The sequence below is a fragment of the Spodoptera frugiperda genome, chromosome 29 (genome assembly GCF_023101765.2).
Source record: "Spodoptera frugiperda isolate SF20-4 chromosome 29, AGI-APGP_CSIRO_Sfru_2.0, whole genome shotgun sequence".
Lineage (NCBI taxonomy): Eukaryota > Metazoa > Arthropoda > Insecta > Lepidoptera > Noctuidae > Spodoptera > Spodoptera frugiperda.
Window position 1 is genome coordinate 10,416,376 of NC_064240.1, and position 27,818 is coordinate 10,444,193.

General features: G+C 35.2%; 1 protein-coding gene across 1 annotated transcript; it reads right to left on the bottom strand.

The window, feature by feature from the left end:
- Window positions 1-78: 78 nt before the first annotated feature.
- On the bottom strand, window positions 79-27,607 carry LOC118268379 (uncharacterized). The gene is made up of 5 exons (XM_035582844.2): window positions 26,896-27,607; window positions 10,249-10,309; window positions 6,691-6,899; window positions 2,517-2,679; window positions 79-752 (listed from the first exon to the last, which is right to left on the bottom strand). The coding sequence occupies exons 1-5, from the start codon at window positions 27,062-27,064 to the stop codon at window positions 662-664; spliced, it is 693 nt and encodes a 230-aa protein (XP_035438737.2). The 5' UTR covers window positions 27,065-27,607; the 3' UTR covers window positions 79-661.
- Between the last annotated feature and the right edge of the window lie 211 nt (window positions 27,608-27,818).

A 27,818-nucleotide genomic window follows, 5' to 3' on the forward strand; every position in this document is an offset into this window, starting at 1 on the left:
ATCGCACTTGCAACCACCAAAACACACGGCCAACGAGGCAAACAGCAGTAAAATATTGATAGGGAGTAATAATACACATTGTTTATTTTTTAAATAATTTAATTAGAATATCTTATAACTCTGAACTTTGTCGCACATAACTACAATCTAAACTATCACAGTTTCTTCGTACGTATAAAAATTATAAAAGTAATAAATTAATTAGTTGTAGTACTAATTAAAGGTAAGCGTACACATGACCACATCGTGCGTATCCCACGCATGATGTAATCAGCAATACCTACATGCGATGCGTAATGATGACGTCATACGAAATGCGTACGACGCGTGCGATGTGTACGATGCGGGCCTGTGGACGCTTACCTTTAAACACCTACTTAAACTTGACTACTGTAGAACAACTTGGAACTAATTTACCGATAACATGTTTTTTTAATACAATATTTTAAAAAATCTCTTGTCTTTTGTTCAAACAAGCACACAACAAATCCAACCCTAACGCACCAAAAAATTTAAAATTAGAAAAGAAAATACATTTGCAAATCGAACGCGTTCTTTTTTTTAAATATTAAAGTGTCAAGTTGTTCATAAGTATAGCGTAACGGTGTTGCCATAGGCGATATTTATTAACTAATGTAGTCTAGTCTCGATTGAACATATTTCACGAATCAAAGTTCAGTAGCGGTGGCTTCGGGGTCGTTGACCGCGACCTGTCCGTGGTCCTCATATCCAGAACTGTCATCTCTTCTGATCTGTAAAGAACAAATGGAGTTTAGACACAAACTAAAATAATATCCATGAAAAAAGGAAAAAAGATAAATACATATTACTGTGACATATTTTTAAGTGTAACAACCCTATTGATATTAATTTATTGGGCGATATGGTCGCCAAGCGACAAAGCCCTTTAAATAAATAAATAAAAAAAAACCCTATTGATAGACGTTTACAAACATGTTTTGCCTATTTGTAAAAACATCATTTTAATTGATCTCTATTATCAGATTTGTGAAAATCGACCTTCAAAATGACTACATAGCATAAAACAAAGTCTCTTTCTCTGTCCCTATGTCCCTTTGTATGCTTAAATCTTTAAAACTACGCATCAGATTTTGATGCGGTTTTTTAATAGACAGAGAAATTCAAGAAGAAGATTTATAAATATGTAGGTATAATACATACATAATACATCACCATTACCGCTGTTCGCTAGTTTAGAATAAGAAACTGATTATTTTGTTTCGCTTTAAAAATTAACGTCATCGGTAGAACTAATAATATCCTGCATTATACGAGTAATACATTACACATCATCAAATGAGACAAAGCATACACATGTAACTTAGGCACTTAGCATTACGCTAATATGTTACCACTTAGTGTCAATTGCTCTATCATAAAACAGGCATGAAACCGCATATATGTATGTTAGTATATTACATTTAATAAAGTCGGCAAAGTGTTAAAACACTACATTATTATCTTATAAGAATAACTCGTTTTTCAAGTTAGAAATACATATATGCAAGTCAATATATGAATTGCGCACGAATAACATTATGACTTAATAAGAATAGATCTAATTGATCTTTAAAATTACGATTTTCCCTTCTATTATGGAATAAGGGACAAACAAGCTAATGGACAGGTCAGTGTGATGATCAGCATGACCCACAGATACTCTCAATACCCAAGGAGTTACAATGGCGTTTCGTTATCATCTTTATTTACTTATAACTATAAAATTTGAGGGCTAGATGTACAAAATTAGGTCGTAGATCGTTTTCAACCGACCTATCTGGAAGTCATTGGGGGAGGCCTATTTTCAACAATGGCTTGTGACGTCTTATGGCTGATATATTGATGATAAAGATGATGAACAAAATTAACTTTGATCACGTGTACAAGATACAACCACTAATAAGATGTGCTTTACTTATAGTTCTCTTTTTTTCTCTTTCCCTCTTCCCAAACACGTCCAATTCAAGGATCAGTCCCAAGTCCTATAACGATTTAACTGAATTTTACATGAAGGGACTTCAATCTGGCCTCTACAGTCCATTTGGGATGTCACGACAATGTGGTTCAAACCGGTTACCTTGTTTTAGGCTCCTCACTATTGCATTGATTATGCATTGGAATCATGACATTAAACATGAATTTTGTCATCTTGTCTACAAACGTAATTTGTCAGTTGATTAAGTCAACATACACACACGCAATATCTGAAGTTTAAAAATATTAAAAACCCACATAATGTGTGCTCTGTATGTTTTCTTGCTTTCGACATTACGAAAACTTCCACGGAAAATTCGAGAATTTACTAAAATAAATACCTATGCAGGCTTAACAGTGAGCTGCCGGCTCTTAAGTCTTTGACTGCCAATAGAAAACTGTTAAAGGCAAATCCTCCGCTAACGTCGGTCACCGGTGACCCCCGTGGCGTTTAAAGTGTTAAGGAGAGAAGTCTGCGCGTATGCTAAGAAAAAAGTAATAACGGTGCTGTGGGTCCTCACCTGTCTTCCTCAGTATGTGCCGCGTTGTAGAACACGTCAGGTAGCGGCGAGTCATGTTGGCTCAGCAGTGAGCTGCCGGCCCTCGGGGAGTGGGGTCCATGGGTCGCGTACGGGGAGAATGGTACCGCTGCCCTCAACGCTGCTAGGACTAGGAGCATGCCGCCTGGTGACAAAAAATAAAATAAAGATTCATGGGAATAATCGTTCCAATTTTATCAGTATATGTACTGCCGAAGTAAGTAGTTTGAAATAATCCAAAACATTATTTTTACCTTGAAGAGTTAATACTGAGTAAAGATATTGAAATATTTAAAAAATATGATAAGATAATAGACGGTAATGATACCAATGCAAATAGAATAAATGTAGGACGTCATTAAACTAGATAGATAAAATGATGTAATCTAAAATTAAGCTGGCAGTGCTTGAATACAAAGAGCTGAATATCCAGCTATGGCTGAATATCCAGTTATGGCTGAATACCCAGCTATAGCTGAATATTCAGCTCTTTGTCTCTTTGGCAAGCCATAAGGCCATAGAGTTAAATGGAACTCTATGGCCTAATGGCTAGCCTCTATATCTCAATGAAAACATTTATGTTTAAAGATAACAAAGATACAAACTAGCAGAACATGGCTATGCTTCTATCTATCTTTACTTTCTAGTCCACCGATTCTTAACTTATCATAATAAGTCTCTAAGGCAAATTAATTCTACTTAAACTTCCCGCGTATTCAATTAATATTAAATGATTAATACATTATAGAATAATACTAAGTGCTTAACATCGGAACCTGCTTCTAATAATAGAATTGTAAAATCTCGGTCCAGTTATTCCAGTAGTATATTACGTAGGTACTGCATTGCGTAACTTCATCCTTAGTCCCATATAAGGATTAATTTATAGTTATAAATTTAATATCGGTGTAGAAATACCTACCATATGAGGTCAAGGGAAAGAGACTGGTATAGGGTGGGTAAGGGTGTGTTTACCCGCCGAAACTGAACAACATTATTACTTGTAAAATGGTCGACTTAATGAAAAACACATGATTTGACATGTCGTATAAATTAAAATTATTATATAAATTAGTTTGCGCTATTATAACGTGTCGGAAAAGAAGCCAGGTGGTAGCATAGCACGAGAAGGAATTTCTCGGTAAGTACAAAAACATAAAAATACTTGTGATATTTGTAATTATAACATTAGCATCCTGAAATTTATAGATAAAAACGATAGTATCGCAAGCAGACTAATAGTAATACATTGCTTGCGATACCGATGAGTACAAGTTGTAGATCGCGCATGTATTACGTATCGCGAGAGTCCCGAGTACCGAATCAAAAGTTCATGTCCTTCAAAATCTTGACATCGGACCTTCAAATTTGTAATCAAGTCGATTGTTACTATGATACAGTCTATTATATTCAATAGCCACTTTATAATTAAAATAATAAGTATTAACGTTATTACGACTAATTAGTAATATAGATTTGGAGTGAATGTTTTTTTTTTATATAGAATGTGACATATGATACAATTTTAATATTAGATGTCTTTAGGTTTCTCGCGCCTCCACGGATGTAAGAAATTGTGGATTGACACAACTGGTAGAATTCGCTGGCCCTAAATGCTGTGTAGTGTGATACATACTAATAATCAAATCAAGCGATGTCCAAGTCGATCTATTTGTTTAAAACGTTAAATATTTTTAATATTGCACCAAAAACTTATGTAATAATAAGTCAGAAGGTCCTTCAGTGTAGAACTAAATAAAATAACCGACTTGGTATTATATGGATCTCACAACTTTTACTGTAGAAAAACTGAGCTGCGAGACTTGGGTTTTTTACAGGATGTTTTTGAATGGGATTATTTTTACCTTAAAGAGCACTTGAAATATAAAAAAAAATGTAGGTAAAGTAATTGACAGTAATTTATTTGTAAAAAAAACATGCGTAATTTTACAGCTTGAGCCATAACATTATACAGTTAAAGTGATATAAGATACGTCACAATATTATCTAATTACCTATGTAGTTAATGAAAAATGGGATAGGTACCAATGTAAATAGAATACATGTAGGACGCCTTTAAACTAGGTAGATACTTAATGAAATTGAAAATTAAGCTGGCTGTGCTTGTATACAAAGAGCTGAATACCCAGCTATGGCTGAATATCCAGTTATGGCTGAATATCCAGCTCTTTGTCTTTGCCATTAGGCATAGAGTTATATGGAACTCTATGGCCTAATGGCTATCCTCTGCATCTTAATGAAAAGATATATTAATTATTATGTTATCGGCTTAGCTCACGTAATGTTTTGACGAGCTTACTGGTTAGTGAGCCCCTTGCATGACTTGAAACTAGTCGAGTTCCTCGTCAAAACATTACGTGAGTAAGCCGATAAGCATAATAATTAATTTAGTATGTCTCACGAAAGTTACGAATGAAAAGATTTATGTTTAAAGATTACAAGGATACAAACTAGCAGAACATGGATATGCTTCTATCTATCTTTACTTTCTAGTCCTTATCCATAAATACTCAACTTATCATAATAACCTCTAACCAAATTAATTCTACTTAAAATACTTCCCGCGTATTCAATTAATTATTAAATGATTAATTAACATTAATAAATAATACTAAGTGCGAGTCTGAACTTGGGAACCTGCTTCTAATAATAGAATGGTAAAATCTCAAAGGTCTTTATTCCAGTAGTATATTACGTAGGTAGTATTGCGTAGGCTTCATCCTTAGTCGTCATAAGGATTAATTTATTCTTAATAAATTATAATATCGTAATAAGTTCAAAAATACAATTCTAGCTAGTAATAGGTCAAAATATCAACATATTGTTACGCATATTAATTTACAAAGGTCACTCCTACACACTTTTGCGTTGTTATGTATGTTACCTATTTACTTTTTGTGTACATAAAATAGCAATAAATAGTTTATTACTTCATAATGTCACCGACACTATAAACTAGACAATGCGTAGTTGTTTACTGACAAAGAAAGTTAAAAGTTAACCTTTACCTAATAATAAGATAAAAAAATCTTAGAATTTCGCAATCAAAAATGACAACTTCACTTTTGGACGACCCGGATATCAAAAGCGGCACCTCGTTCGTACCTTCACTCAGGAAAGACACATGGCCTATCATGTGAGGGACACAGCCACAGTAGATTCGGAAGTCCCACGTTGGGTGCCACAAGATTTATTGCCGCAAAATGTAATACATTAATGACTCACTTCGAACTTTAAAGTACGTAAATATCAAACATCACGTCTTTTGTTTCCAGATTCGTTGCACATTGTGTTTTGTATAACGTTAGTTTTTGCTAGTTATTTTTAAGTGTGGGAAACTCCATAAATTTCTCGACCCGGATCTACAACGCAATCTATGTAAACTATTTAATTAGGCCATGCAAAAACATAAAACATATTTACATTAAGTAGTATCATAAAGAGGTAAAGCTCTCATATATTCTAACATGTGTTTTCTACGTAGACCAATTCGTCACACTTGGTAAAACGGCCCATATTCGACCAGGAAAACTGGTCTTGCTCACCCAATTTCAAGGGCCAAGTTCGAACACACTTAGTGAAGCAATGAGGGAACAAAGAGTAATGGCACTGGAATTGCTTTCCTCTACTCCCATTTACTCGTAATACTTAGTAGTTACGTCTTAGCAGAAAAACATGGCGCGTAAACAACTCTTGGCTTGCACAAACAAAATTCGGGTCGCGCGGCAACTGACAAAGCTAAAAGAAGTTTTGAAATGTACAGAAGTTTGTGTTCTCGAGTGGCGACGAGATGGGAAAATATGCGGATGAAACATTTATTAAATGCAAAAATTTTAAGTAAGGAGAATGTTGGCAGAGATAGAGTAAATTGGTAAAGACTAGGCACTGTTCTAACTAGCTTATAAAGTCAAAACTCAAATCATTTATTCCAATTAAGCCATAAATAGATTACGTTTGAAATGTCAACAAATAAAGAAATAAATCAGTCTGTCAGTCTGTCCGTTAGTGAAGCTAGATGTCCTTTCCAAAATGTAGCTTCGAATGGAGAAGAACGGGCAAGACACTTCGTTCGAAGTATTAGACAATGCTTAACGCCTAAATTGTAAGTTTAATAAAATGTAAATAATAAACTAACCTGAAATAGTAGCGAACAGCGTGAGATGAGCAAAGAGCAGTGCGGTGGCGCCACAGGCGTACATGGCGGCGCGGGCGCGGCCACAGGACCACCGCGTGAAGTCCCAGCACCGCAGAGACAGGGTGTACTCTCCTCGTCTGCACAGCAGGTCCACGAACAACGCTGCCACCCACATCGTCTCCAGGATCAGGACTAGAGCTGCGCCCACGCTGTGGACAAATACATGTTTAGATCTCCCATTAACGAAATTATATGTCTACTTCTTAAAATATTATAAAAGTTATAAGGGATTAGTTCAATTATTGGTATTGATGCTCAAGGCTTGCTATGAGCACAATAATTATTATTAATTAAGGGATAAACCAACTTAGTTCTACGTGGAGAGTTAAAGGGGCTTGCTATGAGCACAATAAGTATTAATTAAGTGATAAACCAACTTAGTTCTACGTGGAGAACTAAAGGGGATGCCTTAGTTCAGCAGTGGACGTTTCTCGGCTGATGATGATGACGATGATGAAGAGGCTACTAATCAGTTGTAATCATCAGGTAAAATACTCATTACTGACGAAATTATTTCATTTCCGAAAACATAAAAAATTGAGCCAATAAGTATATGGCAGTCGATATCATATTAAAGGAGGATTAACAGCATAGCGAATTAATTCTACACTCAGATTTCTTCTAAGACCAACCGCTAACTTTCCTCCCATGTAAAAGTTTATGGATCTCCGTAAACCGGATCCCTAATTACAAGTTTCGGTTATTAGTGCCCGAAACTATCCGAGCAGGAGTGACATTTACGAGCATTTAGATTCATACGGCGTAAACCGGGAATAGATGGTACACATGCATCACCAGAATATACGATGAACTCATGCTTTTAAATAACGCAGATAACTGGAGAGTTTATTGCAACCACCGCGTAAAACCTCATGATTTTACCAAAAATAAAGAACATTAAGTACTGGATAAGCTCCTATAGTACCTACCCTTCATATTTCCTAAACCAACTTTGCCGAGTTATATTTTTACGCCTAAAAAGTTTTTAATATGGAAATTCTAAAGGCATCGTGGATATTTGAGTAAAATCGATTTCTCGCTATGTTAAAAAAAAAATTTGTATTTTAGATTATAATTAAAACATGTTAAAGGCCACGTGTACTAATCTTTCTTTACAAGTCATTTTTTTTTTTTTTTGAGGGGGGAATTTCATCCATTACTTTCTTTCGCCTTGGGCGAGGCGAGAGGGAGTGTCAGACTCTTACTGACTAAAAACCACCTCGTTCCTACTCCTGCATTTCGAACAGAGCCCGGTAAACCCGCTAAGTAGTCCGCAGCTCCGGATTCGTTACAAGTCTTAGATTTTAGTTAGATAAAGAAGTTCTTACACCATGGCAGTTACGTAAGTATTTATACACAGACCATATCCCAAGTGTAACTATCACACATACATTGGCCCAATTTCGTTAAAAGTGTTTTCTAACTTTACAGCATGACATACTAACATGAGTCTAGATTCTAGACTGATATGGTTTCTAATTTTAGCCTAGATACAAGGTCATTGTTATTTTTGTCATGTTTCATCATTGTCGTCTATCAATCTAATGCTGTCATAGCCGTTTTAGGTTCGTTTATCATTTTTTTACACACGTCTCTATCCTCCCAGCATCAGCTCAGTTCTATTAATCACGGATTATCTTATCTAGTATATCGCTGACTATACTTGTTTAATAATACCTCTTCTTAACGTCTTCCTTCCATTTTATCAAACAATATTAAGAGGTCTTTCGTCTTATTAAACAGACTTAAGGGGCCTAAATACAGTATTTTAAAAAGTATCCAGTAAAAGGTTTTCTAAGAAAAAGTGTTGTAAGTAGACATTTTTATCCATTGATTAATTTTTTTTAACGTAAATTTGTGAATATTTTAGACTTTTTTTACTCTTCTTCTTTTTCATTTTTCTGAGAGCAAAATAGTGTTACATTTCAACCCTTTCGGGAATTTCAATTTAGGTAGGAATGACCCGCCATCCCTTACATAGAGGTACGCCATAATTATGATTTGTTTTTTAAAACACACATGGGCACACGTAACAATGTTTAATTGTAATAAAAATAAAACACAAAGAGCTTTGTTAAATTATTTCCGCAAAACCTTTGTTTTCGTCGATAAATTTTAACTTTTTTCCAAATTGGAAGCTATAAAAACATTTATAACGGTCTTTCAATATTACGCAGAGTCATAAATTGTCTGAAGTTTGTCTTAAATTTTGTTACCAGCTCGGAAAACAGAAGTACGGGCTCCACTCGTTATTGAATTCAAATGTAACAAGATTAAGGAAATAGTTTCTGTGGAAATTTTAAGAAACAATTTTAATTCAATGTTCGTCCCTTTGAATCTCTTCTAATTAGATAATTGGAAATAGTAATTGGAGGATCTTGCAGTCCGCGTGCCGTCTCCGTTTTATTTAATTTCGAATTTTATCGATTACAACTTTTAAGGTCACTTAGGCTCGATTCATGTCTGTGGTAAAATATGTTCAATTGTTTATGTTCACGGAACATGTGCGTATTATAGGTCGCGTGACGCCAGAACAGATACATGTATAAAAAAACCATTGACAGTCACACTCAATGGATGATACTTCAGGACGACCAATGATACGCTCGACGTATTTTACGTCAGATATGAACCGACCCTTAAACATTGAACAAGACTTAAAATTCTTGCCTTGCTTACCTAGTGGGCAGAGACACACCTTAACTGCAAGTATGACCATGTATATGAATGTAATGGAAGCTAAGATAAAAACGTATGTGACAATTTTGGCACTCTGTCTTTTTTTGCATACGCCTATCTCTCTTCTCTTCTTAATCGTTTCCCTCACTACTGAGAATCGTGACCCCATACCTATAGGACTAAGACTTCAATTCATGTGTGAGTAAGAAAACATAAATTCCCTCATAAATGTAACTTCAAGTCTTCAACAAAGCAAATACAGCGTTCGTCTGACAGATTTTTCCTTCAAAAATATAAAACACAAAGGCGATGACAGAATGGCGTGGCGTCGGCGAGTCGTCGTCGTTACGGCACGAGTGTACCGACAGCTTATCTGATTCAAATTCAATCTCAGCCTTTGCTGAAACTTTTTTCAGTTAGGCATTCAATAATATGTAGATAACTCGTCCGTACAGGAGATTGGGCCTTCCTAAATATTGGTAAATGGTGATGAAGTTTTGATGCTATAGTTTTTGGTTTATTCTACATTGTAGCTTTATTAATGTTAATTTGAGGTCTTGATTGAACACAGCATTAAACCGTTGTATGGACATGATGTGCGAGACACATTGTGTTTTCTATTGTGTCTCGTATACCGGCAAACGAGGGGCTACGTGTACTAGTAAATAAATTTTGAGAAAATGATATTGAAAAAAACTCGACTAATTTCGAGTCACAGAGGGACTCTTCATGAGCAGCGCGCGCACGCGTCGCAGCCCCTTTTTTAAGCAATATAGTATGTCTCATGATAGTTATTAGATAAAAATATAGTATACTTACAGTAGCCCCGGTGCTACGTCGTACCCTAGGACCAGTAGTTCTGTGCCTGCCCCGCTCATCACTGCAACAATCAAAATAAGTGTGGTCACTCACAAATAATATTGAAAAGAGTCTGGTAGTAGTAAATAGTGGTGAATATATTAAACGTTTTACAATCCTTTTTTCAAGCTCTTCGTACGTATGAGCCATTAAAAAGAAAGGTTAATTTTATCCATCTCCATCTGTTTGGCAACAAGTATCTCATTTGCATGCAATTAGGTACTTCTGACAAAGTTACAAAACCTAATCATAAACGTCTCACAATTCACACATAAACACGTTGATACTTGTCTCACAATTCACACATAAACACATAAACATGTTGATAATTGATAAAAATATTTTGCAATACCTAAGTTTTTTAAGTGTCCTATATTAACCCCCATTCTATAGCCCGCCATAGCCTTCGTCGATAATATGAAAATTTTTTCAAATTCTTTTAAAAAATATTTTTTCAAAATCTTTTTGGGTTTAATTAGTAGGTAAATAAACATTGTCATACAATAAAGATTCATGTAACTGTTTGACGAGTAACTCGACTAATTTCAAGCTATGCTAGAGCCTCATATACATTCCGCAACAATCGCCGCGTCGTGTGTAAGCCTAACATAATAATTAATGTAGGTAGTATGTCTCACGTCTCAAGTTATAATAAAATTACCATAAAGCTTTTTTTATCCCGGAAAAGGTATATATAACAGCAACTTTTCCAATAAATGTTATGAGACCCTAGTGTAATTTAAGACTTCTCCCATTACTCGGAATTTCCGAAATACCAATAGGTAATACCTAGCCTCCTCTTCTCGGAAATATGAAAGATAAGCTCGACAACTCGCGTCAGTCGAATTATAATTGAAACATCAGTTAATATATTCAACAGTTTGTTATGAGGATAAACAAATCCCCTCGACTGAGGTATGAGGTATACCTTCACGTAATATACATATTCTGCATAATAACGCCATGAATTTACTAAACTACATTCAGCTTAACGCTACGTTGTTTTAGAGTATTCATGAATGTGTTTTAATTCCAGTTTCGGGAAGTATTTTAATTAAATTGCAGCTTCGCAGCGCAGTCTGCCGATGCCGTCTTGCATCGCTCCATATTTAGACACATAACTCCAGGGTTGTTATTACTTTCACAGGTAACCGACGTTCGTCGCATTCCATTTCAGATCTCCCAAGTTGACTGTCAATCTTGGGGGATTATGGCGTATCTCTCTGACGCTGGACGGTCTTAGGACATCCGGCTGGTGATAACCTAAACAAACCTTCAAATTCTTCTGTAAGAATTAAGAATTTTATCAGTATAATCTCTACAGGATTTTTTGTCAGTTATGCAGTTGAATCATACATAGTTAAGTGTGGGAGAGCCATGCTTCGGCACGAATGAGCCAACTCCACCGGAGTAATATATACCACAGCCTTACAGAAAACCGACGTGAAAAAACGCTTGCATTGTGTTTCGTTGCGTGAGTAAGGATACCGGAGGCCAGATTACCAATTCCCAATCTTCCTAATCCTTGATTCTGATTCCAGCAGTACTTTGCTCGACGCGGAAATCGGAGACCCCTTGCCAATTTATAAATACGAAAGTGTGATAGCTTTTTACCATGTTTCGCGTATCAACATCGCGATTAATGATGTGATTGATGGGTCTGAAGATAGTTAGGCTGGAGAGTGATATAGGCTATTTTTTCCACACCACGCCTCGGGTGGAAGTGGAAAATTCGTTATAGCATAAGGAAAGATAATAAATAACTCCAAAACTCCTGAAAACAGAGCAATAACCTCTGAACAGGATACTAAACTTTATTTTGCACTCAGTGCCGAATTCCGTTGAGATTGAAACATTAATTATTTATTAGTGAGTACCTTCTGCCCTTGTTGCCTGATATTTGAATACGTTTCTCCTTTTATCACGTAATGCTACTGCTGAGGGAGTTTATAAACAGGAATTTGTTATTATATTTCATGTTTAATTACGTAGTTATGTATTTGAGTATTTTGTTTGTAAAATTGTAGCTGCAACTGCCGATCAAAAGATGTTTGATGTGGTTCCTAGGTGGAGTAAAGTGTTTTCTTTATGAAGTGATGTGTAAATGAACATACAAAACATACGTAACTGGTAATGGAAAGCGATCAGCAGCGCTCATAGACAGACACCCACAAGATCAGAGGCGAAACAAGTCCGTCATAACTAGTCATAAGAACGTGATATGAATGTGTATCCCGGGCTCTCTGGCTTGCCAACGTCAATTTTCATTTTTACAATTTTTCAAAGTAGTTACTGACTTATCCGATTCGCTTAAGTAGTTTTTTATGAAGGAAGAAAAATTGGTCTCCTTTTGTGATAAAAACTGTAACCGTCGGAAGCAGGTGTCCACTCTCAGGGAAACTTTCATTCCTTACTGCCTTTACACAGTACGTACTTCTAACTTTTACACAGTAACGCTCCATTAACAAATATCTTGTAATTTTTAATGTTTTAAAGGCTCTCAAAAGATGATCTCAGAATAAATATCAAGTTCGCCATAGATTATTGTCTAAAAGATGACACTGATCAGTTACAACCAGGTGATCAGTCTGCTCCGTTATGTTCTCTAAATGTCAGAAAAACAACAAAAAAAACTATTCACAAAAAGTTATTCAAATAATCTGATTATTTTCTAGTATTCCGTATATCAAATTAAAATCTCAGAAACGTTTGTGTCAACATCTATGTCCATGTTCGCGTCTGTCTACTCTACAGTCTACCCAAACTAAACACTGAACAAAAACTTTTTCCTCATAAACGCGTCAAGGTATCGAGTTGAAATTTAAACCTTACATATAAACACATATCCGGAGCTGCGGACTACCTAGCGGGTTTACCGGGGCTCCGGCTCGAAAAGTAGGAGAAGGAACGGGGTGGTTTTTAGTCAGTAAGAGTAACACTCCCTCTCGCCTCGCCCAAGGCGGAAGAAGTCAATGGATAATTTTCCCCCTCAAAAAAAAAACACATAAACACATACTCTAAGCACTCAAGTCTACCGTCCCTTAAAGCTTTACAGCTATTTACGTCACAAAAACGCGTTTTTCGACCATCATAAGGGAATTAAGACCTAAGTCTGCTGTTGACCTAGTTCCACCTAGACTAATACGCCCATTTCAGGCTCCGCTCCGTCGGTGAAAATTCCAAAATTGGATCCAGTCAAGACGTCGATCTTAGTTAACTTAAGATATCACACTGTTTTTGGCAATTATTTAAACGTGAGAGGTAGTTAACGCTTAATACAAATTTATTTTTTCATTTCATACTTATGTACCTACTTGTGAATTAATGTGTCTCTAATATACATACTCGATTCAACCCTGACTGTGTCGTTCATTGTGTGCAACACCCTAATATACAGTACCTATGTATAGTTTAGCTCCTAGTCGTTCATAATAGACATTCACAAACTGCAAGGCAAATTGTTAGAGTTAAGATTACAAAATGCACAACAATGAAACGTCTTGTCGTATCCCACGGCCTAAGTACATAAAATTTTAAAACATAAGTAAAAACCTATTACAGGGAGACGTGTTGTAAAGCCCATAAATCATTAGATTGCATGTATTCACCAGATTGCCGATACAATAAAGACGGGCCAAATTAAAACCCTTAATTGACGAGCATGCGTGAAAATACTGATGACTGTTGATGAAGCGAAAGAAGTATGTAAGAATCGTAGCAATTGACGTTCCATTGTCTCTGCCTACCCCCATGGGAGACAGGTTATGTATGTATTGTATGTATAAGCGTTTTTACTGCTGATAAGAAACTGTACAAAGAAAATTGATTCTGATTTAGTGTTTTTCACGTATATTCACGGGTCATTCACGTATCCTTTCATAAATATTTAAGTAAATGCTTTTAAAACTTTCCGATTGATGCCACAGGAGAGGCCTGAGTGCAGATGCACTCAAATTGGGACACACACTAATTGTAGGTCAATCACCAAACATGACACAACAGATCAAAGTCATTGACCCCTTCATTCAATACATAGATTGACGTGTTTTCGTAAATCGACCTACTCGACAGCACTTCCATCCCCATCATATAGATGGTTGGCAGGCCACAACTGTGCGCTTCTCGCGATACGTTCTGCCTCGCACAGCAAAACTATGGAATGAGCTGTCGTCGGCGGTATTTCCGAACCGATACGACCTTCAAACCTTCAAGAAAAGAGCATACTCCTTTTTAAAAGGCCGGCAACGCACTTGTGACTCTTTTGGTGTTGCGGGTGTCCATGGGCGGCGCTTATCGCTTACCATCAGGTGACTCGTTTGCCTACCTATTCCATAAAAAATCGCAACAGAACAAACAGTTTAATAGAGAGAAATTGAACGGGAACACCATAGAGGTTCATGAACAAATCAATCAGAGAATACTACGTAGGTACATTCCATACTAAATAATATATTGTTTTGTTTACGTTTGTTCGGAATTTTCCATTGACAATTAGGGTTGTCAGATGGCCGGGATTTCCGGGATTGTCCGGGAATGTTGTGTGCTGTCCCGTGTCCAGTAATTTTACTTTGCTGTCCCGGAATGAAAAAGTAATAGTTTTTTCTTTCACAAAAATACAATACTAAAGCTGGCTTTGGCTTTTTAGGTGTAAAGGTCAAACCAAACATTATAACATGCACACAAGTCGCGCCGTGTGAGTTGAGGGGCGGGAAGGGTAAGTTCTAGGTACCTATTTAATTCCTACTTTTACAGTTTAGTCTCGGATAGGACACCAAAACTAAGATTCTGTACGTGGCCCTAGAAATGTTCCACTAAATGACCAATCTGGATCTGGCAACCCTATTGACAATAGTACAATATTTGTAGCGACTTGTGAACACAAAACGTGCGCCATACAACCATACTTTACTTAAGCAAATTGGAAACTATCAGCTGTATGCTGTATACGTCCACACATGTTTCAATGCAATGAAGTTGTATACAGCGGCAGACCAAGCTATACTTGACCAGTTTACCATGGTCTCGCTTTAAATGACATTTCCACAGATTCCACTGTCAGTTTATACTGGTTTGTCGTAGCTTGATATGTACTCATGTGTACATAAATGTATGTGTTTATGTGTACCGGTTAGATTTCACACCTTTAGTAAGAAATGCTTGTTTGAAGTTACGAGCACGTGTATTCATAGAGCGTTTAGTTAAACGGTCGTTTGTTGTCGCAGTATTGTGATTGTGAGCAAATATTAATGTTTTTTTTTTCAAGTCATGTCGTGTTTTTTGTATCGTGAAGGTTCTTTTACAGTTAACTGGCTTATAATTGTGTTGTACGACTTACTTATGTAACTGTTCGATGTGGTGTTTCGACTAGTTTCAAGCCATAGCAGGGGCTCATAGCGGTTGCCTCAGTTAGGTGAGTAACCCATACCTGCACACAGGCTTTCTTTATATAGCACTTTTCACTACTAGATAATCCTCCGTATTAGAAAGACTGCTGTACTTAGCTGTAGAATTACCAAAAAATATGCAAAGTTAAAGCATTTATTTCAATGAATCCAAAATAAAGCACTTTTGAAACGTCAAATTGTCCGTCACCCTGTCTGTCAGTGAAGCTAGGTGCTCGTTCCAAAGTGTAGCTTCGAATGGCGAAGAACGAGCAAGAAACTCCATCGTTACTCTTTTAAAAAAAAAATTTTTTACAATCTCTCTGATGCAATCAAAAGCTATCTAATATACCTCTATAAACCAAATCTAATCCAACCAATTTAGCACACTAAACAGACTTGGCACATACAGGTACAAGCAGACTTGTTGCAATGCGTTACTCAGGCAAATTGAAAAGGAATCCCGAAAACATCTCGAGCGGAGATTTATCACGGCTGCTCGTATAAATAGGAGCGCATTATATGCTTCTCCGAACCCGATATTTATAGCTCCCGGTGATTTCCTACACGATGCAATAGATAGTTCACCCGTCCAATGAATACATTCATTATTAGCGCCATTTTTTACTAAAGGCTGTTGGTTACGTGGAGGGAAAAGCGGAATTTGATCTGAATGATCTGAATAAGTGGTTTTAGAGCTGTTGTGGTAAGGGTGAAAGAAAACGAGTAATATATAAAATATTTTTATGTTAAACGGTTTTAAAGAGATTATATTGTATGGTTATCAAGATTTATAGTGTGTCTTAAATATCAGATCGATCAGACGTCACGAAGGGCCTGACGATCACGAGCATCGCGATCACGACCCTGATCAATTAAAATCGATCGAGTTAAATGCCAATTACAACATGTTATCCGAACAGGTCCAGCTAAATAAAAATGTTTAATAAAAATTTAAAAACATGCGAATGATGGGAGCTTATAGAAACCATTTTCCATGGAAATAATAAATAAAATGATATCTCTTTTCAATGCATTCTTTTGTCATCATTTCAGTCGACCATCTTTATTTCAATCTTCTGCTTTTTCTCAGATAGTTTGAAATCAACAATGAATCTAAATGTTGTTCATTAGTATTTATTAAAATACTAGTCGTCTATAAAACACATATTATGCAGTGACTACCATCTCACCTGTCTAACAAACCATGTTCTAGATTGGGCCCATGGGCAGATTTTCATAGTCGTCCGAGACTTAAAGTCTATCACACATACTATCCATATACTGTATGTCTGTTTATCCAGCTACAAATAGCGTTTTACTAATTACGTTGTTGATCCAACAAAGGTGACTGCAGCGCGCTTATTTCCATAAATCTGGCGCAAATCCAGATTCCGTAGAGGATGGAAAATTGAAAAACCTAATAATACTTGGCACGGAGCGAATTCTAATCAAATCATTTATCGCACACTATATGGGTGTGCAAATGTTTTGTGTCTTTTAAAGGTGAACAGGACAAAAAGGGTTGATTTGGAAATGATTTGAAATATAAATATATGAAATATGCAATATTGTTGTTCGGTTTTCTTCATAGGATTAATAGATTATCTGATAGACAAATCGTGGCACAGTTTTAACCTATTATCTACTAGTATAAACATCCATGTATTAAGTTTTGGAATCTATGGATAAATTCAATAATTAATTTTTTTAAGATGGGAAAATCATCCAATTACTTCTCCCGCCTTGGGCGAGGTGAGAGGGAGAGTCAGACTCTTACTGACTAGAAACCACCCCGTTCCTACTTCTGCTTTCGAGTCGGATCCCCGGTAACCCGCTAGATAGTCAGTAATTGTAATAGACTAACAGGGAATCTATTAATTTTCTTTCTAAATCAACACAGCAGTTACATTTAATCAATCTTATGAGCATTAAACGAATCAGTACGGTAAAAGGCAGATTCATTCGCATGACGAAGTCAAAACAATGACACAATGTTCCACGTGAGACGCGAGTCAACATGTCAACACGAACTCGATCATAACTTGTAATAAAATATTCAACAAACGCTTACAAATGACTTCGAAGGTTGATTAATGCGGAAAATTATACAGGAAAAATATTTTCACCCGGAAAAATACTGTTGTGGGCTGAAAAGTCGCTTTTGATAAAGCCTTGGACAAAACAAAAACAAGCTAAGTAAGCGAAAGGAAAAGAAATTTCTTAGAAGGACGTACTTGTACTTAAGGAAAAGTAAATTTTGGTTAATTAAGTACCTAAGTAATATAAGTTTTTAAACTGACATGGTCACTAACACTAGCATTAGAACTCGAAACGGGATATTTACCATGTTTTTCTATTTCTTATCATGGCGCTTGCAACAGTGCCGAAATATCAGAAACTCATAGAAATAGAAAGACATGGTAAATATCCCGTTTCGAGTTCTAACACTAGTACCTAAGTAAGTTATTACTTTGTATCGTCAGTTTATGGCTGTATTAAGACGGCGAAGCATATGAATATGGTTGTAACATCATACGTAAGCCATTTTCCCGCATAAAAATCATCTCATTTATAAACTAACGACACGATTGTCTATTGCTATAAGAATAAAATTCCATGGGCATTGTTTTGGCTACTCACTGAAATTGCTACTTGTCTGGTAAGTTCTTATTTAAATAAATAATAGGTACTTTTGTAACCTAACATCTAGCTGATTACTCGACTGCACTATAGCAAGCGATCGGATGACGTGCAACGTGTAGGGGGCTCGATGTACGTATGGAGTAAATCTTTGTGTCTTCCAAAAAATTTTATTTCTGGTGTAAGTGTCATGTGCATGTGAACCTGTACGACATAGGAGAAAATTCTAGTGTAAAGCAATGTATATAAAATACGACAGAATAACTACAAAGAAATTAAAATGCCGAGAACCCCATCAAATTCCTTTCTAGTATAGCTTGATGTGCAGCCACTGTTAGTTAAGTATTTCCCCAAATAAATAGAAGTAATCCACAATAACAAAACATAACCGCATAAACACGAACGCGATAATTTGATCCCAACATGTTACACTGAGGTCAGCTTCTGGTCAAATCAAATCTGGATGAAAATGAGTACGGAATCAAATGGGTCACGTAACATGCAGTGGACCATGTCACGTTAACTGCTAAATTATAACTTATACCATAGTTATTAGGGTTAGTTTTCCAACAATAGAAGGATATACATCTAATTGGTGGGTAATGACACAGCACCAGCTGAGTTATAACTTTGTCAAACTAAATATAATACAAGTTAGATGTGTATACTCGTAGTGAGAAGAAACAGGTTTACCTTGAGATAAGATGAAATAAATAGAATGATAAGATAAAAAATAATGATAAACGTTTTATTCCTATTTTCTTATATTTACATACAAAATATCTTGCAGGAGACTGTTGCGTTGTTTTAGTAGGCGTTTGAGAATCCCTTAAGTATGAGATTCAGGATTTTTGTCAGCAAGATGTTATAAAACATTTTTGCAATGCCTACATTTTTTATGTAAATAACACATAATATTTCTTTGCTCATAGTCTTGCCGAAAATGCTATCTTCTGCTACAAATACTTGTCCTATATACAACTCTTTTCTCTTTATACACCTTCACAAAATGAATGAATTCATCACCAATTTATACGAGAGTTATTAAAGCATACTTTCCTCCTTGAGCACAAATTCTACTTGGACATCTTTCCGCTTATAATTCGAATAATATGACATACTTTGCGCGGTAGATAATTTTACGGAAAGTGTCGGAAAATTGCATTGAAAGCCGGAGCGAGTTTCTAGTTTAGAGATAAATCCTCAACTTGTATACTTAATCTTTGTCCATTAGTCAAATGTTTTATGGTCGAAGTTATTGCATAGTTATGGTATAGAAACACGGTACACTAGACCAGTCAACACTCAGATTCCCTTGGAACAAAACTAACTTTAGAAATTAGTTTCCCTTCATTGTTTTAGCACTAGCGTGAATTGTTCAGCTCACTTTTAGTTTTATTGAATTGTGTGAAATGAAATATTTCCACAGCCTCTGCTGATATGATTAAATTGAAAAAGTTTTGTATTGTTCACCTACGTTTGTTCTAAAAACACAAATAGTCTGGGTTTATTCAATCTAGGTGGTCTAAAATAAAACCGGCTTGTTGGCTATCGAGTTATGTTCTACACGTGTTATATAAAGTTCATTAAACTCCAATCCTAACGTAATTTATAAATTATCACACTTTACACACTATGTAATATTGTAAATGTAAAAGTTTGTTTGTGTGGATGTTTGTCCGTCAATTGTGCTGAATCTACTAAACGGATTTTATCCCACGGAATAAAATTCACATAGAAGAATTTATACAATACAAAAGTATTTTTTATTGTAAACGCACTCACGTTACAAGACAATCCTGGGCCATGTTTTCTTAAGAACATAATGAATTAATTAATACCTTCTTAACTTAGATACTTATTTAGTGCCAAATAAAGGAATTACCTACCAATTTCAAGAACACTAGATAAAAAACAACGAAGTAAATGAAGTCGCTTTAGCTAGGAAAAGATCTTAATCAAATAAATAATGATTGATGAAGAATAATGATGATAGAATGTTACACACTAAAGTAAATATGTCCAGGGTTATACAAATACCTAATGAAGCTTGTGTTTGTATAAAACACTTTATGTATCAAAGGTTAAAACTGAGATTGGCATAGCCAAAAAACCATCGTTAAGTTAACAAACGGTATCCAGTATCAGTTTAAAATTACAATTGTATGTATCTAATTTATGAGGCCCAGTAGGGCTGATGCCTGATCCGGAGATGCGGACTACCTAGCAGGTTTACCGGGGCTCCGGCTCGAAAAGCTGAAGTAGGAACGGGGTGGTTTTTAGTCAGTAAGAGTCTAACACTCCTTCTCGCCTCGCTTAAGGCGAGATAAGTCATGGATGATCCCCCCCCCAAATGAATAATTTAAAACCTACTTTCGTCTTACTATATTGAATTGTTCACCTATTCACCGATCCACGTTAAAAGTAGATTTGATAAGACAAATCAACTTAAACCATACATTTACGTACTTATTTTATATTTATAGAATCTCACAACAATTAGTGATCGTGTCTTATGAATATGAATGAAGATCATTATCTATATCTATACATATAATAAAATCGTAGAAAAGTGCTGTCTGTACATTGAAAATAAAAATAAAAAAAATAGCAGGGGTTATTGTTATGTCGATGTCGAACCCAAAAATGTAATTAACTTTTTTTTTGTCTGTTTGTCTGTTTGTCTGTTTGTCTGTTTGTCTGTTTGTCTGTTTGTCTGTTCGTCTGTGCGCGCTAATCTCAGAAACGGCTGATCCGAGTTGGATGCGGTTTTCACGAATATATTGTGGGATGCTTAAATTTACATTTAGTGTTTGTTTCATGTCAATCGGTTCATAAATAAAAAAGTTATGTCAAATTAAAGAATCACGTCGAACATTCTATGCTTATACCATTAATCTCCGCAACTATTTGACGGATTTGGTTGAAATTTGGTACAGATATAGTTTAGAACCTTAGAAAGGACATAGATATATTTTTATTTCAAAAATCAAAAAATAAAAATAAGAAATAAATTATTTATAAATAATTCTATGTCGATCGTTACACGACTTCGGTTCTGAAAAAAATAATATCAATATAATTAAACTTTTAGTACAAAGAAAATGCCCGAACGGAGTATAAATAAATAATCCAAGTTGTCTTTCGATTTCGGATCGAAATAGATCGCGCTATGGTTTCGTTACATTCATTTGGTTGGGTATCGGCCGAGCGCTTCGGTACTATCGTAGAAAAAGTGTATATCAGTCGTATGATTATTTGTCTGTAGTGGTCCTGCTGTTTCGTATATTCTAAATTGGTTTCGTTGTATTTGTCAATTAATAAGTTTATTTGTTGGGTTTTCCTGGTTTTTTGGTTAAACTATTTAACGTAGGTTTAGTTTGATATCGATTATTAGTAGTTACTGTAGTTAGTTTTTTTAATAAAATTGTAAGTCTAATTTATAAATTAATTAGATTAGATTTAAGTCGTTTCTTTTAAATTATTTAGTTTAAGCTTGGTTATTATAGCATAGAGGATAGGTTGTAATATAGTTTCTTTTTTTATTGTTATAAATTCTTAATTCGTAGCTTTCTTTAGTTTTAAGTTAGTTTACGTTTTTAAACTATTTTTTCAATGCCCTAAGTGAGTATACATCTATTAAATTCAAACGCAGAGCTCATTATGTTGATTTTTGAAGAGTTCCCTGGAATATCTTCCACATCTCATTTTTGAAGAGATCCCGCGAGATCGGGAACTATGTGGTTAAAACCAAAAATTTGCCGGAAGTCACTATTCCACGCGAACGAAGTCGCGGGCAAAAGCTAGTTCTTAATACAATGCTATTTTACTTGAAGGTACAATATAAGTAGCTATTTAGTTTATCTACTTATCTACATTAGAATGTTGTTATTAGAAATAAAACCTTATTACTATTCAATTTAAATGCAAAATGAATGTTTTATACATTCAAAATAGGTAGGTATAGGTTTATGCATTCAAAACAAACAAACTTTTCAAATAAAAAAGGTAATTTAAAAAACTAAAAAACCCATTCTAAATATTATGAAGACTATGACATACGGCTTGCTTTCTAGAATGGGTCCCGACTGCTTAAATTTTACGATGACTTTCTTGTTTTAGGGTTTTTTTTCATTTTAATATTATAAAGAAACGCAGTCGGGTTTTTTAGTTTTTTAAATTACCTTTTTTATTTAATTTTTTTTTAGTTTAATTATTTTGGTATTTTGATATATCTAGTGTCACTCTCACAGTAAATACGAATCAAACGACCCCTATCATGCGGAAATCCATCGAGTCGTTCAGGTTAGAGAGTGAGAAATATTCAAATCTGGCGCCAAAAATCCACCTTTTTGTTTTTTTATTATATTGATATATCCAGTGTCACTCTCACAGTAAATACGAATCTAACGACACCTCTCAAGCCAAAATCCATCAAGCCGTTTAGGCTAGAGAGTGAGAAATATTCGAATTTGGCGCCAAAAATCCGCCATTTTGTTTTTTTATTATTTTGATATATCCAGTGTCACTCTCACAGTAAATACGAATCTAACGACACCTCTCAAGTCAAAATCCATCAAGCCGTTTAGGCTGCAGAGCGTGCCAAACAATTATACATACATACATACATACATACATACATACATACATACACTCGAAAAACATAACCCTCCTTCTGGCGCAGTCGGGTAAATATCGAGTTTTGACGCATTTATACAAAAAGTACCGACACAATAATGACTATACATAGGTACCTAGGTACCTATGTATCTTGAAAACGTTCTTACAAAACACTCGAAGACAAATAAGTATACCTAAGCGTCGTAAAAAGTTAAATATTATTTCAAAAGTTATGTTTTCAAGTCACGTAACAATGTTTAAGTAGGCAAATCATCAAAGTCAATAAGATAATGAGTCTTGTTTTTACTTTAGAAGATTTTTCTTTAAACGTGTACTGTCTTCTTATGAATATTATTAACGGTAATCTAACTGATAATTTCAATAACCGATTGGTTATCCAAAATCTTTAGATTAAGATCGATTTTTAACATTAGTTCTATAGAGTTTCTGGCAAAAATGAAGATCGATTCAAAGATTTCGTATTAAGTTTTTTTTATATATTCTCGCCTGGTGGTAAGCGATAATGCGGCCTACGATGGAACACTGGCCATAAGCAACCGATTTACTCGGGCCTTGAAGAAACTAAGGAACCAGGTTATACCCAAGATCGATTAAGGAAATCGTCAATTAATTGTCTCGTTGGCACAATCACAAGCCCTGCGAAGCATGCTTTCTCAAGTGAGATTCTCTGGTCGTCGGTGCTCTCTGAAATTCTCAATAATGGTAGTATTGTGCATTACTAGTAGTATTATGTAGTATTGCGTATAACTTGTACAGTAACTATGAATACATTCGTCCATTTTATCGCTGGAAAACTGCTGACTGAAAACTGCAAAACATTTAATGTCATAATGCGATCTCAATCTCGCGATACCTCGTTCATTTTTAGCGAGATTAATCTCGTTTGTAAAATGGACGTGAATTCGTGAGGTTAAAGTGATTGCTTTACTATAGGGTTTTTTTATATTGAGGAGAATACTATTTGTTTCTTTCACTTTCAAAGAAATCGTGAAAATAAATCTAATATATAAAATTTCCATGTCACCATGTGTGTTACCGTACTCCTCCGAAACGGCTTTACGCATTTATACAAAATTTTATAAGCGTATTCAGTAGGACTGAGAATCCGTTACTATCTATTTTCCACACTCCTAAGTAAGGTTGTTCACCCTTACATTGTTTTTTGCGAAATAATTTATGAGACAAAACAACGTTTGCCGGGTCAACTAGTAATTATCTAACACTTTCAATCCTTTCCAGCAAAAATAAACTCTATTTAGATACAAGTCAGTTACATTTAATGCTTACTTAAGCTATTCCTTAGTAACGATATTGTTCCGAAAACAATTCTTAAGGAATGGATTAAGTAACTATTAAATGACTCTGAGTACGGCGACTAATCATATTTTGTTAAATATACTAACAATTACTTACAGAGATAAGTAAAACATAACTTACTTATAGTTTAATAAAGGAATAACACAGCGGTATTTCATTAATACGTATATGGATTCCATGTGCGATTATTCTAGAGAGGTTATCTCCAGACACTATAGACTACAGCCCATTATATCTCCCCAGACGATGTTATCGGCGTTATCAGGTAAATAAATAATTACAGATCAATGATAGACTGTCCTACGCAGGTAATAGATGTCATAATTCATTGTAATCTCGACGTTAATTGATTATTACGAGCAATTAGTTCCTATACTTAGGTACTCTTAATTTATTAATATTAAGTAGTAGGTACTGCGGAACTATTATATTTATTGTTTTTAATTCATTAGATTGTTATCGATTTTTAAATTTGATGTAAATATTAGTTGGTAATGTGACGACGTTAATTTTCCGCAAACTATACCTTTTTAATAAAAACTAAATTCATGAGTGACAAGGTTAATGAAACGTCCAATGTCACATTTGGGTGAAATTCCAGGCTTTGGCAATATGAAAAAGACATAGGTATTATTAGTATGATACAAACGTGTTATCATACCTATCATGTATATCCAGTAAATAATTTTATGAAGTCATATAAGGAAAGTACCTACTGGTAATAAAACATGTCTGCATTGCAATTGTTGACATTGCAATCAAATATTGTTAGAATTCTTACCGACTTACATAGTTTGCAGTAAAGATAAGATTAATTACTGCAAATAGTTTTCCACCTATTATGTGATTCATCGTCATCACAAGATTTCCATCTGTCTTCTGCTGAACATCGACTTTTCCAATAGCATAATGATTTCAATCGTCAATTTTTTTCATGCTTATACCTCTGCTAGTCATACGAAAAAATATACAATACATTCAAAAACACCATGTCATATTGACTGCTGGACAGACACATTCAAGGAGTACCATGTACCGTCTGCGGACTGCCTAGTGGGCGTACCGAGGCTCTAGTTCGAAAAGCAGTAGTAGGAACGGGGCTGGTTTTTAGTCAGTAAGAGTCTGACACTCCTTCTCGCCTCGCCCAAGGCGAGAGAAGTCATTGGATGATTTTCCCTTCTTAAAAAAAACATATAACGTAGATAGGTCTACAGGCAAAAACACTTCAATGATACTCATATCTACGCACAAATTGTTTATTGTCAAGCGCATTTTTTAGTTCCAATGCGAAGTCTACTTGCGTCACTGGCAACCTCTTAGAAAAACAGAATTTCAATTAACATACATATGATGACGTTTGTTATTCTCTGAAAGAGATCATCAGTCAATTACCAGTTACGTAGTGTATCCCATGAGACAAGGCTGAAAGTATTTGACTGCCAATAGAAAACTGTTGAAGGCAAATCCTCCGCTAACATCGGTCACCGGTGACCACCACGGCTTTCAATGTGTTAAACATTTCTTCAGCTTCATCACATTCACCCATCTGATCATTCATTAGAATGCTAAACGCTGTGCACTATAACGTCGGTTTTAATTTAGACAAACAATTAAGGTACCTGAGATTTCGTGTATTTTTGGAAGAAGTAAAAGTGCAATTTCGTAGTTCATCCATTTCGACCCCACAGTAACATCACGCCCAACTAGGCAACCCTATACCCACGTAATGCGATGTTCGTGCAAATATAAAAAGGAGGGAACCCCTTACATCCTTCGGGAATTAGAGTCCTTTGCCATCTTATTATACCAAAACTTTTCCGTCACATTTATTCGCATAGCCATTCATTCACAGATGCCACAGGAATGTTCACAAATTGCCTTTGAACACGCTAAGGGGACTATGTCATGTTTAACCAACTTTTCCCACTTGTTTATTCAATAGTCCTACAAAACTTTAGTGGCAGTGACACGCACAATTGTTTTGATTTTATTAAAATAGTCCCCCCCTCTCCCCTTGTCCTTAACATTCGTCTACGTCAGATCATTTCCCTATCTGAAATTAAAGCAATTAATAACAGAAGCAATTCATCGGCCGAAGAAAAACTGGAATTGTTAATTGTTAGTCAAAAATTTATGTTAAGACCTGCGTGTTAAAATTCCAATTTCGTTGAGCTGTTTATCCGTCATTAACGGTTGGTACTTATTGATAATGAGGAGGGATTTGGGAGAAATCGCTTGGGGCTTTTTTATCTGAGAAAGAATATCTTTGCTGCTATATTTAGACAGATATATATTAATAGATACCTACTTTATGGTACACAAAAGGTTGCAAAACTGGTATTAAATGTATTAGCATAAAATCATTATTTGAATTAATTAAATATACTTATACGTTATCTTATTTAACATATTTTTTATTCATGCGTGTGCGATATTATTTTTATACCCAAGCACATAATTTTGTATACAAATAGGTTAATTACCTAATGATTACATTTTTTGTTTCGAAAAAAAAATAAAAAACAATATTTCCTGGTGTACTTAACAACATCATAGTTAATGAATTCCATAAATAAAAAAAATATCAACAATAATAACAAGTTAAAGCTAGGTAGGTAATACTAACCAACGGCAGTTATAAGGCCCCATAATCTCGCTAGGGGCTGCAGTAAGTCCCATAGCTTTGAGGCGACCGACTTTTTAGGAGTTCCAGTGGTTCTCCTCGGCTGGAGACGAGACGTACTCTGCGTCTGAAGGTCCACCTCCGAATCCGTTTTAATCGTTGGCACATTCATAGCAATGTCATTGCCGATTTAATATTTATGTAGAAAATATTTATCTACCTTTGCACTAGCACATATTTTTTAATCACTGTTCTAAATTCATTTAAATGTTTAATGAAATGTTGAATTAAGTTTATCCATTTTTTTTATTGTTTCGTTTACTTATGTAGGTTTTTTATTTATTTAATTCAAATTGCACTTTTTATTAAACTTTTACGTATTTTTATCAATGTTTACTAATCACATGGCGATCGTCACAGAATTATAATCAAACTGTTTGGCATGTCGCCCGGGTACCAAAATATCCCACCACCTTGGTTATATGTGCTTACGACCTATATTTATTTAATCATTGTTAAAAATTTTATTTAATTTTAAATTAAATAGCAAATTAAATTCACAAAATACACTATTCTAAATTTAAAACTGCGTTAGTGATGGGGTAAAACTCCGGGAAAATTAGTCCGGGGTTTTCGTCGCGGTTCGCGATCGTGTTATCGGTTTGTGCGACACGAGTGCGCGCGTCTGTGTAATGCAAGAAACTGAGGCAACTGAGGCAGGAAGGCAGAAAGCAAATATCTAACACAGTAATATCTACATAGCGTGCTCTCGAGAGTATTATACGAGTGTTCAAGAATCTCGTCGCGTCTCAATATCTCCCCTTTTTAGTAAAGTTCTTATGATGTAGGTGCGTGGAGACAGTTTCTTTAGGTTCAACTTGAGAGCGATATCATTTTCTTTTCGAGTGTACGTAAGTACTTAAGTG

Excerpts from the sequence above, each read along its gene's own strand:
- LOC118268379 (XM_035582844.2), bottom strand. The coding sequence starts at position 27,064 with ATGAATGTGCCAACGATTAAAACGGATTCGGAGGTGGACCTTCAGACG. Across the intron at positions 6,900-10,248 it reads GACGTAGCACCGGGGCTACT|CGTGGGCGCAGCTCTAGTCC; the intron begins GTAAGTATACTA and ends ATTTGTCCACAG. Across the intron at positions 2,680-6,690 it reads GCTGTTCGCTACTATTTCAG|GCGGCATGCTCCTAGTCCTA; the intron begins GTTAGTTTATTA and ends TTTTGTCACCAG.